This window comes from Rhinolophus sinicus, linkage group LG14, assembly GCF_036562045.2.
Source record: "Rhinolophus sinicus isolate RSC01 linkage group LG14, ASM3656204v1, whole genome shotgun sequence".
NCBI classification, from domain to species: Eukaryota; Metazoa; Chordata; class Mammalia; order Chiroptera; family Rhinolophidae; genus Rhinolophus; species Rhinolophus sinicus.
This window is the reverse complement of record NC_133763.1, coordinates 54,533,468-54,551,385: the sequence shown is the minus strand read 5'-3', so window position 1 is coordinate 54,551,385 and position 17,918 is coordinate 54,533,468. Positions and strand designations below refer to the sequence as shown.

The window sequence follows — 17,918 nt, the reverse complement described above, 5'->3', positions numbered from 1 at the left end:
AGAGGTGTCTGCTGGGGTGGAGGAGCTGGGAAGTTGATACGCTATTTCTCCCAGCCTAAAGCAGCTGCATTTAGGGGGGAGGGGAGGTGACGGAGCCGGGAAAGGTTGCGGTCCAGGTCACCCCAGCCAGCCCCCGGCTTCCGATCTCCCTCCTCAGGGCGCGCGTGCCGGAGCGACTGTGCAGTGTCACTTGGATAAATTAGGTGTAACACTCTCAAAACCCTAGAAAGAAAAGGGAAGAGACCTAAAAAAAACCAAACGCAGGACCTGGGGAAGGAAAACTCAGAAGAGGCAGAGAAGGAAGGTGTCTCCCAGAGCTGGAGAGGGGCGACCGGGAAGCTGACACGCCGACTTCCAGGAGAGACCACAGGGTGGCGCCAGAAGCCCGCGAGCAAAGGTGCGAGCTCGGCTGGGGTCGGGTGGGTGGGGGCGCGGCCTGCAGCGCCCACTGCGCTGCGCCTCGCTACCCATCATCAGCCCCCGAACCCGGCCGGCCAGCACTGGCCCCCTGGCCGGGGAGGGCCAAGCCGGGCCGGGCGGGCATCGATCGCCGCCCTGACAAGAGCATCGATTTCTGCGCGGAGAAATTAATAGGTCTTCTCTTAGCTCCTTGGATGCGGGAGCGGCCGGCGGGTGGAGCTGGGACCGGTCGGTTCTAGGAGGCTGCGCACCCGGAAAGCCCCGGGATCCCCAGCACCCAGGGCGCCACAGGATAGGGCCCAGCCCCTGACAGCCCGCGGGCCTTTGTGGCTGCAGCGGCCCGACTGTGTCAAGCCGGGGAGATGGGGAGGAAGAGAGGCCCTGAAGGAAGGACTCAGGAAAGGGGGGCAAACAAGGGCCCCACGGAGAGAGCCGCGTGCTGCTCTCCTCTCCGCCAGGCCCAGCACAGATGTGCTCCAATTCCCTGAGGCAGGGACGGACAGACAGACCAGGCCAACCGAGAAGCCTGAATTCAGGAAGGTGACCGGACAGAGGTGGGTCCCCACAGGGAGATGGCCCTCTCCAAAGGAATATTGGTCAGAACCAAGGGACTTGGCTGGGACGGGAGTGGCGGCCTCCTGGGCTCCGAGAGGCCACGAGCTTGAATATTCAGGACAGAAAAGTCACGTTCCCGCCAGGTTTCAACAAGCTCGCTCTGCCGGTCAAGGCTGCCAGAAGTTACCCCGCAGGTGTCAAGGCACCAGTGGCAGAACCTAGAACCACCCCTCCCCAGGGGACCCGACAGCCCGCTGCGCTTCTGGCTGTACAGCCCTGCCTGGGAGAAGTCTGCAGGGCGGGGGCAGGGGAGCTCAGTTCTTGGTCTATCACCCCCCTGCATTTTGGCCTTATTTCCCCAACAGACCTGTTCCCCCTCAGTTGTCAGGCTAAATATTTTGGTTTAGCGGGAGGGGCGGAGAGAGCCGAGAGGTCCCAGCAAACCAATCCGTTTGGGCTGGGGGCGGGGAGGGCGGGAGCAGGGCGAGGCCCCTGCACGCTCCCCGAAGACTCACAGCCTGCGCGGCCAGCGGGCTTGGGAGCCGAGCGTGCCCCCAGGGATCCGGGGAGACTCTCCAGCGCGCCCCGGGACCCCCGCTACTCTCCTTGGCACGGCAAGCTCCCTGGCTTCTCTCTGCCCTTGGGGCTGGCCGGCCTCTTGGACGCCTTTTGCTCTGCACCCGGTGTGACTTTCTCCCCCTGGGGTCCTCTCTAGTCTTTCCCTGTTGCTCTCTGCATCTCTTTCCTCATCTTTTTGTCTCCAGCTGCTTGTCACTGTCTGTCTCTGTGGCTGTCACTCCTTTTTTCTGTCTCCTGCCACCTATGTGTGGGATTCCTTGTAGCTCGGTCCCTACCCTCCCCCTCTCCTCTGAAGCCGGTGTCTCTGTATCTCTTAGGGCCAGTTAGACCGTTCTGCTCCCCGGAGCCATCTGGAGGAGAGCCAGCACTGGGGCAATGGCAGTGCCCAGTCTGTGGCCGTGGGTGGCATGCCTGCTTGTGGTCCTCCTGTCCCTGGGACTTGGCCTGGACACACTGGAGGGTGAGTCCCCGGCACTCTCCTGGAGTCGCATCCCCCTCCCTGCCAGCCGGGAAGCCAAACTGAGCTTCCAGCCAGGACAGAGCTATTGCAGTGTGAAGGACTTCCCCAGAAAGAGCGCTTAGCTCCCCACATGAGGGTGTTTTCCTCTCAGTTCCCTGGGAGGTGAGAAGGACCTTGAAACAGGGACAAATAGATGCCCTCCATTCCCACTGGTGAAACTGGGATGCTAACCAAAATGAGGGGAGAGAATCTGAGCAGTCATTTGCAGGGCCCTTGAGTGGGAAGAGGGCAGCAATGGGATAGGACAGGTAGCTGAAAACTGGGCGCTTTAAGTAACTGAACCCATTGTGCAGACAGGAGACTGAGGCTCAGAAAATTGAGAGGTAAAGCTGGACTGAGGTCCTGAGCTCCTGCCTCCAGGGCCCATTCACTGGCGTGGGGGCTGCTTTTCTCTCATGCCCCAGGCTAGACAATTCCCATGTGTAGGGCTGAGGGCAGAGGGGGGAACCATGTGGATTCAGTGGCCCTCACGAGGGTGCTGGGGGCTTGGCTGGGAGAGGGAAAAAAGCTGAGGGTGGAAGATTCAAAAGGGGAAGGATTAAGAAATGTCTCCTTCCCCAATCCTACCCTTCCCTTCCGGACTGAGGGGGGCTCAGGAGTCCAGTGCTGTGTGCCTGCCTGAGACGGTCCCCTGATGTCCTCAGACTGGGGGCCTCCAGTCTCCTCTTCCTACCGAGATAGGGATGATGCAAATGTGTTGGGGTACGGGGTCCCCCAAGAGTGCTAGTCACAGAGGCACTGCCTTCAAGGCATAGACCCTCCCCCACAGGGCTCTGCTCCTCCACTGCTGTGCAGGGCCTGACACAAGATGCCAGCCAGCAGCCCGGTTGTCAGGACAGGAGCACGTCCCTCGGGTTGGTGTTTGGTCAGGGGACACAGATGTCCCATTCCCAGTGCAGCTCTGCCCAGGGCCAGGTCCTAGGCGAGACAGACAGGGGTTAATCTGAGAAGGTCGCAGACTTGTTTTTCCAAATGAGTCTCATCAGGGGAGCCCTAGAGAGGCAGGGGGCATGATGGGAAGTGGCACGTGAGCGCCTGAGAACCCCCCATCTGCCTTGCAGAGGCTGATTGGCCCACGCCTGGAGGGGTACAAGTGTTTTCTCATTCTCTCTCCCTCTTGTGTGTGGCGGTGTATCTGCCTGTGCTCAGACACACACTCACAGGGCAGAGCCAAGCACAGGGGCAGGGAATGACAGCAGGGAGGTGTGAAGTGAGTCCCAGGGAGCCGGCAGGGCCTGCCCACCCACTTCTTAACCCTCAGGGGATGGTCCTGCGTCTGTGGGACACGTATGATGCTGCTGAGAGCAAGGGAGGGAGGGAGGGGGGAGGGGCGGGAGAGGTCAGCCAGACGGATGTGAATTGTGGGTCGGCATCTTCCCTAGTGGGGAGCCATGGGAGGTATCCTGGGAGCAAGCGAGCAGAGGGAGCAGATATCACCCCACTTCGGGGAATGGTCCTAGGTGCCCGGGAGAGAAAGGGAAGTAGGGCTGGGGCCCTGGGTCTGTAGAAGCCAGACATACCCGGGTCCCCCAAAAGGAGTGGACTTGGAACCTAGATATCCATCAATTTAACTCAGGGTCCCTGAGTGCCTGGGGCTCCCAGCCCTGAACTGGCAGTTGGGGATGCAGAGCTGACTAACTAGGGCCCCGCCCTCAGGCAATTCCCTCCTTGGAGGAGGTGACTGGGACATAGACAGCAATACACTGGCAGTGCCCAGGTGTCCTGGTGTGGGTGCCCAGCCTGAAGGGGTCACAGGGTCAGGGAAGGGGGGGCTTGACCCGAAGCCTGCAGGACAAGAGCTGAGGGTGTTAGCAGGGTGAGGAACCCTCCCAAGGCTGGAGATATTACTGGGGACCAGTTTAACAACACCCCAAATCTCAGGCTGGGAAATTTAAACTTGAACTTTTGGCAGTCGGGAGCCATGGAATGTCCCTTTGAGTAAACAAGTGCAGGGACCAGGCATCGAGTTCCCATAGGTCTGGGAGAGAAATGGGGTATATGAAGTTCAGACTACTGCTCCCCAGTCACAGAATTCTCTCATTCATTCATTCAATCATTCATTCATTCATTCAATATTTATTGAGTGCCAAGTTTGTGCCGGGCACGACACTAGGTACCAAGGATACACAGACCCCTGCCCTCTGGAGCTTACACTAAACAAACTAAATAAATGATATATTAGCCATGTTAAGAATTATGGAGAAAAATTAAGTGGGAAGGGGCTAGGGAGTGTCACAATTTGAAATTGGATGGTCAGAGAAGGCCTCCTTGGGAAGGTAACTCTGGAGCAAAGACTTCAGGGGGTAAGAGAGCCATTTAGAGGGGAGAGTGTCCTAAACTGAGGGAACAGAAAGTGCAGACCCCAGAGCAGAAGTGGCTGGCTTGTTTGAGGACCAGTAAATCAGTCAGTGTGGCTGAGGATGAGAGAGAGAGAGAGAGAGAGAGAATGACGCCAAGGCTTGCCAGGCTGTGGTAAGGACCGTGGTTTTTAATTAGTGACACGGGGGCCATGGAGGCATTTTGGGCAGTGGGGGCACATGATCCAGCTTGTGTCTGGAGAAGCTCACTCTGGCTGTAGAGTGGAGAACAGACCAAAGGGGGGCACAGGCTGGAAGAGGAGAGAGCATTTGGGGGGCTACTGTAGGTCCGAGAGGATGGTGACGACCGCGTGGAGGGGGTGACATAGCCCCCAGGGTGTCAGGATGGGGTGGACTGCAGGAATCAAGTACGGGGGGAGGGGTTTGGGAGGCTCATCTGGGAGAGGCCCCTCAAGCTCCCGGAGAGGGGCAGCCCAAGCCCTCAGCAGAGCTGGGCTCCCTCCAAAGCCGCCAGGGCGGACGGCGTGCTTGGCCGCAGCGGCACTGACCGCTGCCTGTCCTTGTGCCCACAGTGTGTCCCAGCCTGGACATCCGCTCAGATGTGGCCGAGCTGCGGGGGCTGGAGAACTGCAGCGTGGTGGAGGGTCACCTGCAGATCCTGCTGATGTTCACGGCCACAGGTGAGGACTTCCGCGGCCTCAGCTTCCCACGCCTCACTCAAGTCACTGAGTACCTGCTGCTCTTCCGCGTCTATGGCCTGGAGAGCCTGCGGGACCTCTTCCCCAACCTGGCGGTCATCCGCGGCGCCCGCCTCTTCCTGGGCTACTCGCTGGTCATCTTTGAGATGCCACACCTGCGGGACGTGGGGCTGCCGGCCCTGGGGGCCGTGCTGCGTGGGGCTGTGCGCGTGGAGAAGAACCAGGAGCTCTGCCACCTCTCCACCATTGACTGGGGCCTGCTGCAGCCGTCACCGGGTGCCAACCACATCGTGGGCAACAAGCTGGGTGAAGAGTGTGCTGACGTGTGCCCTGGCGTGCTGGGCGCCACTGGCGAGCCCTGTGCCAGGACCACCTTCGGCGGGCACACAGACTACAGGTGCTGGACCTCCAGCCACTGCCAGAGAGGTGGGCCCTGGCACAGCACACAGCTGGGGGGACAAGGGGCAGGGCCAGGCACGCTGGGTGCCCACGGGAGGCTGTGGATCTCTACTTGGCTGCCACTGTTTATTTTAATCCTCACTCCTCGTATGAGGCAGGTTCCCTTGTTCTGCAGATGAGGAAACAGGCTCAGAAAAGGTAAACAACTGGTGTAGCATGAGACTGTCGAGACGTAGGCACAGGATGGCGTCAGGGAGTCACGGAGAGAGGAAAGCACAGGTACCAGGCGGCCATGGCGGGGACACAGGCAGCAGCACAAGAAGCAGGATGGGCTGGAGCTTAAGTATATGGCCCAGGTTCGAACCTCAGCCCTACTCCTTGCTGGCTACGTCCTTTTGGCCTATCTGTGCCTCAGTTTCCTCATCTGTGAAATGCTCAGGAGGAATGAGCTAGTCTGTAAAGCATTAGAGCAGTGCCTGGCCGTAGTGGCCGTTCTGTTCCCAATAAAAGTAGCTACAGGACAGGTGACCCAGGGTAGGCTGGCAGCATTGTCATGGGAGGTTGGGAGCTGAAGAGAAGAAAGGAGGAGGTGACAGATGAAGGACAGGTGAGGACAAATACGAGAGGTGGGATCTTCTTTAGAAAGTTTAGGTGCATGGAGAAGAAACGGGAGGGAAAGCAGAAAGGGGGAACGGAATAAGGAGGGTGGTGGGAGGAGGGGAAGAGAAAGCTCTGGGGGTGGGAAGGAAGAGCTTTCTGCGGCCTGGAGCAGATCTGGGGTCCCCAACCCGGGGCTCTTTCTGCACAGCTCCTGGAGACCAGCTCCTCTCACCCCGGCTCAGTGTCAGGGCAGGAGAGTAACCAGATCCCTGCTGTATCCTGCGGGCCAGCCTCCCCATGACTGCCGTTTGCTGTAAACACAGCTGCCACACGGCCTCTCAGTGTACAGTGTCAACACGCCCTGGCTGACCCCACCACATGCAGGCTCCCACAGACATCCAGCTGCCACTGTGCAGAGTGCCCAGGCCACTGGGCCCCGGGGCCAAACCCCCCCACTGCTGCTTGGGGCTGTCCCCTGCACAGGAAGGAGGTGTGGCGAGGCGGGGGGGGGGGGTGAAGTGACCAGTGGTAGCCCCTCCTTCCACGCACTCGCAGACCCACCTTGCCCTGGGACTAGCTGTCAGGGGATACTGGCTGGCACCGTGCCCAGGGATGGTCTGGGCAGCAGCCTAGACAGGACAACAGGCCAGGGAGCTGTGGCCCTGATGGACAAGGTCACTGCTCTGTCCTGAATGGGGAGCCACAGAGGGGCCACAGGCCTTGTCCTCAAGAGCCCCTGTCTGAGGAAGAGTGGTACACCAGTGTCATCTGAATTGGAGGGATGGGTTTGGACCAAGCCTCATCCCAAGAGGAAGGGGTGGGGCCAGGACCACGGAGGCGTGGATACAGCCTCACACAGCCCCACCCACAGTGTGCCCCTGTCCACGCGGGCTGGCCTGCACAGCGAGGGGCGAGTGCTGCCACGCAGAATGCCTGGGGGGCTGCAGCCTGCCGGAGGACCCCCGCGCCTGCGTCGCCTGCCGCCACTTCTACTTCCAGGGCGCCTGCCACCAGGCCTGCCCTCTGGGCACCTACCAGCACGAGTCCTGGCGCTGCGTCACGGCGGAGCGCTGCGCCAGCCTGCACTCTGTGCCTGGCCGCGCCTCCACCTTTGGCATCCACCAGGGCAGTTGCCTTGCCCAGTGCCCTCCGGGCTTCACCCGCAATGGCAGCAGGTGAGTGTCGGGCGGGTGGGGGGTCACCCCTGGAGTAGTCCAGCACTCATGCCACACCCTCTGATTGCCCCTACCAGCATCTTCTGCCACAAGTGTGAGGGGCTGTGCCCCAAAGAGTGTAAAGTGGGCACCAAAACCATCGACTCCGTCCAGGTGGCACAAGATCTGGTGGGCTGCACCCACGTGGAGGGAAGCCTCATCCTCAATCTTCGCCAGGGTTGTGAGTACCCTCCTGCGGCCACGCCTCTTGTCCTGGGGCCACGCCTCTCCTCCTGGGGCCACACCTCTTGTCCTGGGGCCACGCCCTCCCTCCCGGCCACGCCCCTTACAGTGGCCCAGCTAAAGCAGCACTTTGCATTCCCTGGGGTTCCAGCCTGAGGACCCCCTTCCCTGGATCCCTTTCAGCCCCGCACCCTCTGGACCCACCACGTTTCCTGCCCCTGCTCCAGCCCTGTCCTCCCCATCCCCAGACAACCTGGAGCAGGAGCTGCAGCACAGCCTGGGGCTGGTAGAGACCATCACTGGCTTCCTCAAAATCAAGCACTCCTTTGCCCTCGTGTCCCTGGGCTTTTTCAAGAACCTCAAACTAATCCGGGGAGACGCCATGGTGGATGGGTAAGGGGTCAGAAACGGGCCTCTGACCAGTTCCCTCTCTCATATCTTCTCCCCAAAACAGTGGTGAAGAGCATGGGCTCTGGAACCAGCTCTGCTACTCACTAGCTGTGTGACTTTGGGTAGGCTACTTAACTTCTCTGGTTCTCACTTTTCTCCTCTGAAAAATGGGGTGAACATAACATGTTTGAGGATTTGTGACTATCACTTAAGTTGTTACTTAAGGCGGTGGCTGGAATGCAGTGGACGCCATATAAACTGCACTCACGTGTAACTCAGTAGCTTGGCCATAACTGTTATCATCTGGGCTGCAGAGCTAGACTGCCTGGGTCTGAAACCCATTCCTACCACCTACCAGTCGAGGCCTACCCTTAATGCGGCCAGGATTTCTCAAAATAAAGAGACTGTTTTAAATCGCTACCCAGCCAAGTGGTTTCTCATGTCTCCTGGCACAGTGCTATGCACCGCCAGGGGTGCCCACACTCCGGCTGGGCAGGCATAGCCCCGCCCCAGCACGCCTCCTTAGCCTGGCACATAGCAGATGCTCAGCAATTAAGGTAAGATGAGGGAAGGAGAGAGACAGAACTGCTGACCCCACTTCACTGATGAGGAAAAGACACACGGAGAGTGTGGTGACTCCTGGTCAGTGGCCCGGAGTGAGTGTGCACTAGTAATACCCCTGAACGCCCCTCCTCCCCAGCGCCCGCTCCCCACCCCCGCCCCCACCTCCTCTGTGAAGCAGGTCCCCTCTGCCCCCAGGAACTACACTGTGTACGTGTTAGACAACCAGAACCTTCAGCAGCTGGGGTCCTGGGTGGCCCCCGGGCTCACCATCCCCGTGGGCAAGATCTACTTCGCCTTCAACCCACGCCTCTGCTTGGAGCACATTTACCACTTGGAGGAGGTGACCGGAACGCGGGGGCGACAAAACAAGGCGGAGATCAACCCCCGCACCAACGGAGATCGCGCCGCCTGTGAGGCCCAGACCCCAACCCCGAGGGGCGAGCACACGACCCCAAGAAATACCCAGACACGCACCCGGGTGGGAGGGGGCGCGTGGAGGGGACAGTGTGATAAGTTCTCTTCGGGGGCCGCGTTGGGGGTGGGATGCCGACGGGTCAGGGTGGGGTCTTGGAAGCAGGCTGCTTGAGCGAGTTACCAACGCGGTGGAGAGCAGGTGTTCACCCCTCGTCCCTCCCAGGCCAGACTCGCACCCTGCGCTTCGTGTCCAACGTGACCGAGGCCGACCGCATCTTGTTGCGCTGGGAGCGCTACGAGCCACTGGAGGCTCGCGACCTACTCAGTTTCATCGTGTATTACAAGGAGTCGTGAGTACCCGGGGCGGGGCCAGAACGGGGCGGGGCCAGAACGGGGCGAGGTCATCACGACCGCAGGCAGGTGAGGGCGAACGGAGCCCCGCGGGGCTGTGGAGAGCCGGGAAGCCAGGATCGCCAAGTCACACACTCCCGTGTAGGGCCCCACGTGTGGCTCTCTCCCCTCACCTTCCTCATCCCTCCGTGCCTCATTTTCACCTCACCCAGTGAAATGGAGAGGGCAGCCAGGACTTCTGAGAGCCAGGGAGGCGCCCCGCTGGGAAGGCTTGGATAATTAAGCTTCGATTCACTGTGCTGACCACACGCTCCTGCCCCAGCGGCGGTCTGGGGAGTGCCCGCTAATTTGGGCAGTTTTATGTGCTGCTTGGCCAGCATTTCATTAACGCCTGAGGAAGGGAGAGAGCAGGGACGGCCAAGGACAGGCTGCCCTCTTCTTTGGAGAGTGTACTGATCAAAGTAGGAAGGACAGTGCTGAGACCCCAGGAAGGACTGGCTCGGGATCAAAAATAGAAATCCTTGGCGGAGAGAGATGGATTTGGGAGGGCAGGGTGAGCAGTGCTCGCCCTCCCCGGGAGGTAGAAGATGGGAGCCACCTGGCTTGGAAGCATCTCCCATGAACTTGAGAGGTCTCAGTTGTTTGCTCACCAGCACAGGGCCTGGCCTGGGAGGAAGAGAGGGAGGTCAGCGGTGGGAGGCCCGTTCAGACGCCGGGGCTCTCCTAGGTCAGTGCTGGGTGAAGGTCTCTCGCATGGGCAGCTGGAGAGTTTGTTAAGTAGGATTCCTGGCCCCCCACACACAGATTCTGAGTCAGTCCTGGGGAGGGCATGTGAATCTGCCTTTCTAAGGAGCTCCCAGGTCATGCTGAACTCCTGGTCCCCGGACCACACTTGCAGGAGCGCTTACATGGATTGCGATGCAAATGCCGCCCCCCCACCTTGTGCAGCTCACCTCCTGCACAACTGTACAGCTGCCTCTGGACTCAAAGGGCAGAGAATGTAGAGGTGCTTCAGGAAGCTCCCTACCGTCACCGCCTTGTAGTGTACCTGTGACTGTGCCCCTCCCAGGCACATACTGTGGGTCCTGACTCCATCCCAGCTCTGAGCAGACCCACTCAGTGAGCGTGTCATGCCACATGGCACCTGCCCCAAAGGGCTGAGCCATGCCTGCTCCTGGATGCCTTCGTGCATACTGGACAGTCTTGGGGTGACTCAGAGGGGGGGCTGCTAGACAGTGGGGGTGGGGCTGAGCCGCTCCTCAGTCCCAGTGCTGGGGTCTCCAGCCCATTCCAGAACACCACGGAGCACGTTGGTCCCGATGCCTGCGGGACCCAGAGCTGGAACCTGCTGGACGTGGAGCTGCCCCTAAGCCGCAACCAGGAGCCAGGAGTGATACTAGAGCCCCTCAAACCCTGGACACAGTACGCAGTGTTTGTGCGGGCCATCACGCTGACCACTGCTGAGGACAGCCCCCACCAAGGAGCCCAGAGTCCCATCATCTACCTCCGAACCCTGCCTGCAGGTAGGCCTGCGTCCTAGAGAGAATTGGGGAACCAGGCACCAGGAATAAAGAAGCTGGGTCACTGAACACCTGGCCCCTAGAGGCTGGGAGGCCAGACGCCTGAGTCCTCGAAAGAACAGGGGTCATTCGCCTGGGCCCTCAGGAGACTGTGGTGGGAGAGTGCAGGGGGAATAACAGCCAATTCGGGGCATTTGGGGGACATGGGAAGCACAAAATGCTGAGTTCGAGGAAGGTGAGGTTCACAGTCGCCTATTCCTTGTGCCCAGAGAGGGGGATGGGCGGCCCCTCAGTTGTACTTCACTCACACCCCCAGCGCCCACGGTGCCCCAGGACGTGATCTCCACGTCGAATTCCTCCTCTCACTTGCTGGTGCGCTGGAAGCCACCGACCCAGCGCAACGGGAACCTCACCTACTACCTGGTGCTGTGGCAGCGTCTGGCGGAGGACGGCGACCTCTACCTCAATGACTACTGCCACCGCGGTGCGCGCAGGGACGAGGCGCGGGTCGCGGGGTTAGGGCGCCAGGCCGCGGGCGCTGCCAGGCTAACCACTTCCCTCCCCGCCGCCGCGCCAGGCCTGCGGCTGCCCACCAGCAACAACGACCCCCGCTTCGACCGCGAAGACGGGGAACTCGAGGCGGAGATGGAGCCCGGCTGCTGCCCTTGCCAGCACCCACCTCCGGGGCAGGTCCCGCCACCGCTGGAGGCGCAAGAGGCCTCGTTCCAGAAGAAGTTCGAAAACTTTCTGCACAACGCCATCACGATCCCCAAGTGCGGCTGGGCCTGCGCTGGGCGGGCCGGCTGGGCGTGTTTTGCTGCGAGGGTGGGGCTTGTGGGCGGGGCCTGGTTGTGGGTGGGTTTGGAGGTGGAGCGCTGCTGTGGGGGTCTTGTCCGGTCAGGTGTGACCGGGCCCTCCCTGGTCTCCCCAGATCCCCTTGGAAGGTGACGTCCATCAATAAGAGCCCTCAAAGGTGAGCGGGGCGGGGCCAAGGCTGAGGGGTGTGGCTGGGGGGGGCATGGCTCTGACTCACGCCCTCTCCAGGGACTCTGGGAGGCACCGCCGCGCTGCAGGGGCCCTCCGACTTGGGGAGAACAGCTCAGATTTCGAGATTCAGGAGGACAAAGTGCCCCGAGAGCGAGCGGTGTTGAGCGGCCTGCGCCACTTCACGGAATACCGGATTGACATCCATGCCTGCAACCACGCGGCTCACACCGTGGGCTGCAGCGCCGCCACGTTCGTCTTCGCGCGCACCATGCCCCACAGTAAGCGAGCCGCCCTCCTTCTACCGCCACCACCGACCCCAAGGACGCTGCCCAATTAGTTCTCCAGCTAGCAAGTCGGGCCTCCTGCTAAGCCAGGGCCTCGCTTTGCTCCCCCCTCCCAGGCCCCATAGTCTCAGAGTTTCTTCAGACCTCCAGTTTAGCTTTCTTGGGTGTGAACATGAAGGTGAGAGGAAATATGAAAGGGATCCATTCTGAGAGACATGGGTGATTAGGCGATTTGGTCATCATGTGAACATCACAGAGGCCCTCACACACACCCAGGTGGTGTAACCTACTCCACACCAGGCCTTGCGTGTGGTGTGGCCTATTGCTCTTGAGCTACAAGCCTGTACAGCAGGTCACTGTCCAAAACAACATGAGATTAAACCAAGCACAAGAGAAAATGATGAAATCAAGACAGGTAAATACAAGATGCATGAGGCTGCTGCTGTAACACAGCACAGTTTACAGTAAACATATTTTATAAGTAGAAATAATGATTAAAAAGTATAGTGTAGTAAACACATAAACCAGTGACACTTGTTCATTACCAAGTAGTACGTGCTGTACATGACTGTGTGTGCTGTACTTTATACAACGGGCAGCGCGTAGGTCTGTCTGCACAGCGTCACCAGGCACGTGTCAGGACAGGTACACGGTCACTGGGCGACAGGAAGTTTCCAGCTCCAGGACAGTCTTATGGGAGCACCATCATACGTGCGGTCCGTTGTTGACAGAAACGCCACGTGTGGCACACGATTGTACTTGTGGTGGCTGCCTTATGCCCTCTCCCACAGGAGAGGCTGATGGTATCCCAGGGAAGGTGGCCTGGGAGGCAGCCAGCAAGAGCAGTGTCCTTCTGCGCTGGCTTGAGCCATCGGACCCCAATGGACTTATCCTCAAGTACGAAATCAAGTACCGCCGCCTGGGAGAGGTAGGCACCCCAGAAGCGCCCTGACCCAGCCCCAATCTGTGCCCCTGTCCTCTTCCCAGCCAGCTGTTCTGTGTTGCCCTCAGGAGGCCACAGTGCTGTGTGTGTCCCGCCTTCGATATGCCAAGTTTGGGGGTGTCCACCTGGCCCTGCTGCCCCCTGGAAACTACTCTGCCAGAGTGCGGGCCACCTCGCTGGCTGGCAACGGCTCCTGGACAGAGAGTGTCGCTTTCTACATCCCTGGCCCAGGTACTCACAGCCTCTGTCCCAGGACCTGTCCTCCCAAACAGCCCCCCCCAGGTCCGCAGCCACATCTCCCACTGTGGAAACCACAGGCCCCTTGAGCCCATCTTTCCCCGCACATCTCCCACTGCGGAAAGAGAAGTGTCCTCTGCCCTCTGACTTCTCCATCTTTGCTCCCCCCCACACTGCCCTTGTCCTCTGACCACCAGAGGAGGAAGACTCCGGGGGACTGCACGTCCTTCTCACTGTCACCCCCGTGGGGCTCATGTTGCTCATCATTCTTGCTGCCCTCGGTTTCTTCTATAGCAAGAAGAGGTGAGGACATGTCCCACTGGTTCCCAGCCCCCTTCTCCCCCTGAGCCCTTGGCATAAGGTCAGTGCAGTCAGAAGGTGGTAGATGAGATGGCAGAAAGGATTTCCTTAGAAGCAGTGACTCACCCCTGGTGGGAAGTATAAGGGAAGCGTACCTTCTCGTTAGGGTGACCAACTTGTCACAGTTTGCCTGGGACTTCCCTGATTTTAGCAGTGAAAGGCCCACATCATGGGAACGCCCTCAGCCTGGGCACACTGGGCCCAGCGTCACCACGCTCAGCTGAGGGCTAATGCAGCTGACCCTCCCATAGCAGGGGGGACGCAGGAGACCTTGGGATGTGTCCTGGGGTGCTTGGTGCCAGGGCCCCCCTGGGGCTGAAGACAAGAGGGAAATGGGGTAGCACTTTGATTAGCTGGGTTCTAAGGACTAGCTGAGGAGGCAGAAGCCCCTCTACTCCTGTGCTTCCAATTCCCAGCCTGTCAAACCCCAGGTCCCAGGACGAAGACCAAGACCAGCTTGGGGAGTGCTTAGTGTCCCCGGGGGTCCCCCTGATCAGGGCAGGGCGTGTGGGCGTTTCTCCCTCCTTCTTGCAATACCCTCATCCTTGTCTTCTGACCTTGCTTCTCCCTCCCTGAGGACCCTTCCAGCCTGACCCCTCACCCCCCATTGCAGGAACAGCACCCTGTATGCTTCTGTGAATCCAGAGTACTTCAGCGCCTCTGACAGTAGGTCTGGAGGTGGGGGGACAGGTGGTGAGGAAAAGGGAGACAGGAGGGAGGAGAGGCACACCTCCCAGGAGGCCTTGTGCAGCAGCCTTCGCTGGGACCCAAGCCCTTCGGAGGAGAAGTAGGGGGTACCCTTACCTGGTGACCCCACCTCCTCTCAGTGTACATCCCTGACGAGTGGGAGGTGCCTCGGGAGCAGATCTCCATAATCCGGGAACTGGGCCAGGGCTCTTTTGGGATGGTCTACGAGGGGCTGGCACAAGGGCTGGAGGCTGGAGAGGAGTCCACGCCCGTGGCCCTGAAGACAGTGAACGAGCTGGCCAGCCCGCGAGAACGCATTGAGTTCCTCAAGGAAGCCTCTGTCATGAAGGCGTTCAAGTGTCACCATGTGGTAAGACAGGGGCAGTGGCATCGTCAGGGTCATAATGAGGGTGAAGATCATGTGGTAAGAGGGATGAGAGAAGGGCACCATCAAGGTCAGGGCTGGGACTGGTTAGGATCCTAATTGGATCCTAACTGGGGCTAGTCAAACCAGGGTCACGGTAGGGTCATGGTAGAATCGTGGTGAGGGCTAAGGTCAGTCATGGCTGGGGGTCCAAATCACTATTCAGATCATGACTGGGCCAATCATAACGATTGGGATAACAGTCAGATATGATCAAGGTCATGGATTAGGGTCATTGTTAGGTCAAGATTAGAGTTACACTCACGGTTGGTATTTGGGTCAGGTTGTGGTCACCACAAGTCAAGGTTTTGGCCAGGTAAGTCAAGGGTAGCTGGGTGGGCCTGCAACCAGGCTCTTTGTCCGTCCAGGTACGTCTCCTGGGTGTGGTGTCTCAGGGCCAGCCCACTCTGGTCATCATGGAGTTAATGACTCGTGGGGACCTCAAGAGCCATCTCCGATCTTTGCGGCCTGAAGCAGAGGTGAGGACGGGGAAGCCTTCTGGGCCACAGGCTGGGGAGTTAGAGAAGACGCGGCATGGTTGTGGGGAGTGATCCTAGGGCAGGAATCCTGCCTGTAGGTTCCTTCTTCGCCAGCCCCCTCTCCTGGCTCTAGAACAACCCTGGGCTCCCAAGGCCAGCCCTGGGGGACATGATCCAGATGGCCGGGGAGATTGCAGATGGCATGGCCTACCTTGCTGCCAACAAGTTTGTGCACCGAGACCTGGCGGCCCGAAACTGCATGGTGTCCCAGGACCTCACCGTCAAGATCGGAGGTACACAGGGTGCCAGATGGGTGGGGGCAGCCTGAGGAGTCAAGCGACTCCCCCTAAGCTAGGCATCAGGAGCCCCAGCCTGGCCCCTGGCTCTACCTGCTAGCCCCCACCCTGGATGCACATTCCCCGTCCAAGTGCAGAGGGGGCTTGAATGGGATTCTTGGAGACTCTGGAGGTGGAGAATGTTGAAGAGGTACTCCTGGGGCAGGAGCAGCTGTGGGGCTCTGTGGCCCCACAGCCTGTCCCCCTCACTTTGCAGACTTCGGGATGACTCGAGACGTGTATGAGACGGACTACTACCGCAAGGGCGGGAAAGGGCTGCTGCCTGTACGCTGGATGGCCCCCGAGTCCCTCAAAGATGGGATCTTTACCACCCACTCGGATGTCTGGTGGGGCCTGGCTGGAGCAGCAGCGCGGGATGTGGGGGCAGGGTCCGGGGACAGGCCTGGCGCACTCCCTCATGAAGGGCACTGGGCTCAGGCCCGCCTGCATGTCCTCCAGGTCCTTCGGCGTGGTGCTCTGGGAGATCGTGACCCTGGCTGAACAGCCCTACCAGGGTCTCTCCAATGAGCAGGTGCTCAAGTTTGTCATGGATGGTGGGGTCCTGGAGGAGCTCGAGAGCTGTCCCCTTCAGCTGTGAGTCACCCCACCTCCCCCTTCCTCAGCCCTGCTCTGCCCACACCTGCCGCGGCACCAGGGTCTGGCCCAGCTCCTCAAAGCTTCTATTTGCACTGACCCCAGTCCCAGCCCAATGCTAAGTCCCCACCACACGCTGGCCCGTTTACTCCCTGGGCCCCACTCACACTGACAAACCCTCCCTCTGGTGCAGGAGGTGGGGCTGTGGGCCCCTCTGACCCCACCCCTCACCCCACAGGCAGGAGCTGATGAGCCGCTGCTGGCAGCAGAACCCACGCCTGAGGCCAGCCTTCACCCACATCCTGGACAGCATACGGGAGGGGCTGCCAGCCTCCTTCCGTCACTGCTCCTTCTACTACAGCCCTGAGTGCCAGGGGACCCGGGCCTCTCTGCCACCCCCTGACGCAGAGCCTGACTCCCTGCCAACCCCAGAAGGGGCTTCCTCAGACCTCAGCCCCCCAAATGGGGCTGCAGGGCACTGAGGGCCACCCCACTCCCTGGCTGATTGGCCTCCCACGGGCAGAGAGGAAGGGACCTGACCTTTGCAGCTGTGACATGTGCTCAGACAGGCCAGGGGTGGCCGAGGCTGGGGCAGAGAGCAGGGGCCGGGGACGTGGGGCTGGTCTGAGCCGACTCACCTCAGGAAGGTCAAGTTCTCCCTCAGGAAGGTCAGGTTCTCCCTTAGAAAGGTCAAGTTCTCCCTCAGGAAGTCAGTGAGGCCCCAGCAGGGGGTGGGGACAAGGCCAGGACTTCTTGGCCCTCAGAGTGGGAGACCCTGTCAGCCTGTGTGCCCAGAGGAAGGGTCCGGGGAGCCCTACCCTCAGCCTGCAGGTCTCCTGTGGACCTCTGGTACCATCAGCACAGCACCCCTGAAACCAGATGCAGCAGCAGAATCAGCCTGGAACCGTCTCTGTCCATGTCTGGGCTGCTGGGAATGGGGGCCCACATGGCTGCCCTCCTTGGCACTGCGTTTCGCCTCCTCCCCTGCCTCAGATCCAGCTGGAGAGCAGCCCAGGGCCATGTGAGCAGCTTCCCAGCCTGGCCGTGTCGGCGCCCCCGCTGTCTCCTCTCTTGCCACCCCAGGCACCTCTATGCTCGGTGCTCATCCTTCCTGCCCCACACCCGCCCTCCCCCCCCCATCCCTTGGAGTGAGTTGCCCCGGCTGCCAGTCTGGGCCCCTCAGTCTCCCCATCGCCCTGGGTTTTCCAGGCTTTAAGAGGCCTGCTTCCCTCTGCCCTCACACGGGTCCCCGCCCTACCTCTCGGGGGAAACCTCAATAAATGCCCAAGTGTGTTTGTACCCTGGCCTGGTAGCCCATTATGTCTCCATCTCTGTGAGGTCCACACTGGCTGAACTTGATGTGGTGACCCTGAGGTGATAAGACAGGACAACCTGCTGCTGTCCAGTGCCACCTCCTCAGGACCAGAGCAGCCAGGGTCTCCGTGGCAGTGAGGCAGGACAGCCCTGCTGTTGTCCGCACTCAGGCAGGCGGAAGAGGCTGAGCCCAGCAGGGAGGCCTGTCTCACACTTCATCCTGAGGTCCTGCCTCCCTATTTCCATGGGCTGTCACGTACGAGGACAGACTCGAGAGGGCAGAGCATGGCGGGGAGGGTGCTCGAGGACACCAGCAGTGAGGCAGGAGACACACGTCAGAACAGCCGGTGTGTCTGGCGCCCCAGGGTTATCCCACCCCAGCAGAGGGGCCCTGGAGTCATGTCCAAGGAGCATGGGGGGGGGGTCTGTCCCAGCTCTGAGGGCAGTGCCATCAGGGCACGTGAAGGGGCAGAGCTGCACACAAATGACCTGAAACCTTGGTGAAGGGGGTGCTAGCAGAAGGGGCTGGCCATGGCTTGGGGCCCTTAG

The 17,918-nt window shown here is 60.3% G+C and overlaps 1 protein-coding gene across 2 annotated transcripts; it reads left to right on the top strand.

Moving 5' to 3' along the window:
• Positions 1-1,447: 1,447 nt before the first annotated feature.
• On the top strand, positions 1,448-17,354 carry INSRR (insulin receptor related receptor). 2 transcript variants are annotated; one of them, XR_012491684.1, is made up of 23 exons: positions 1,448-1,589; positions 1,872-2,014; positions 4,965-5,516; positions 6,961-7,264; positions 7,342-7,484; positions 7,735-7,879; positions 8,636-8,850; positions 9,078-9,204; positions 10,490-10,728; positions 11,042-11,209; positions 11,303-11,498; positions 11,657-11,698; positions 11,770-11,990; positions 12,788-12,924; positions 13,008-13,170; positions 13,374-13,479; positions 14,150-14,202; positions 14,364-14,593; positions 15,016-15,126; positions 15,260-15,419; positions 15,679-15,746; positions 15,900-16,055; positions 16,294-16,432. XR_012491684.1 is itself a non-coding variant. In XM_074318757.1 (23 exons), exons 2-23 carry the CDS (start codon positions 1,930-1,932, stop codon positions 16,535-16,537), a joined length of 3,906 nt encoding a protein of 1,301 aa, XP_074174858.1. In that variant the 5' UTR covers positions 1,448-1,589; positions 1,872-1,929; the 3' UTR covers positions 16,538-17,354. The 2 variants fall into 2 exon arrangements, 1 of the variants encoding a protein (XP_074174858.1); XM_074318757.1 differs by having other exon boundaries at positions 15,679-15,808; positions 15,921-16,055; positions 16,294-17,354.
• Positions 17,355-17,918: the final 564 nt, after the last annotated feature.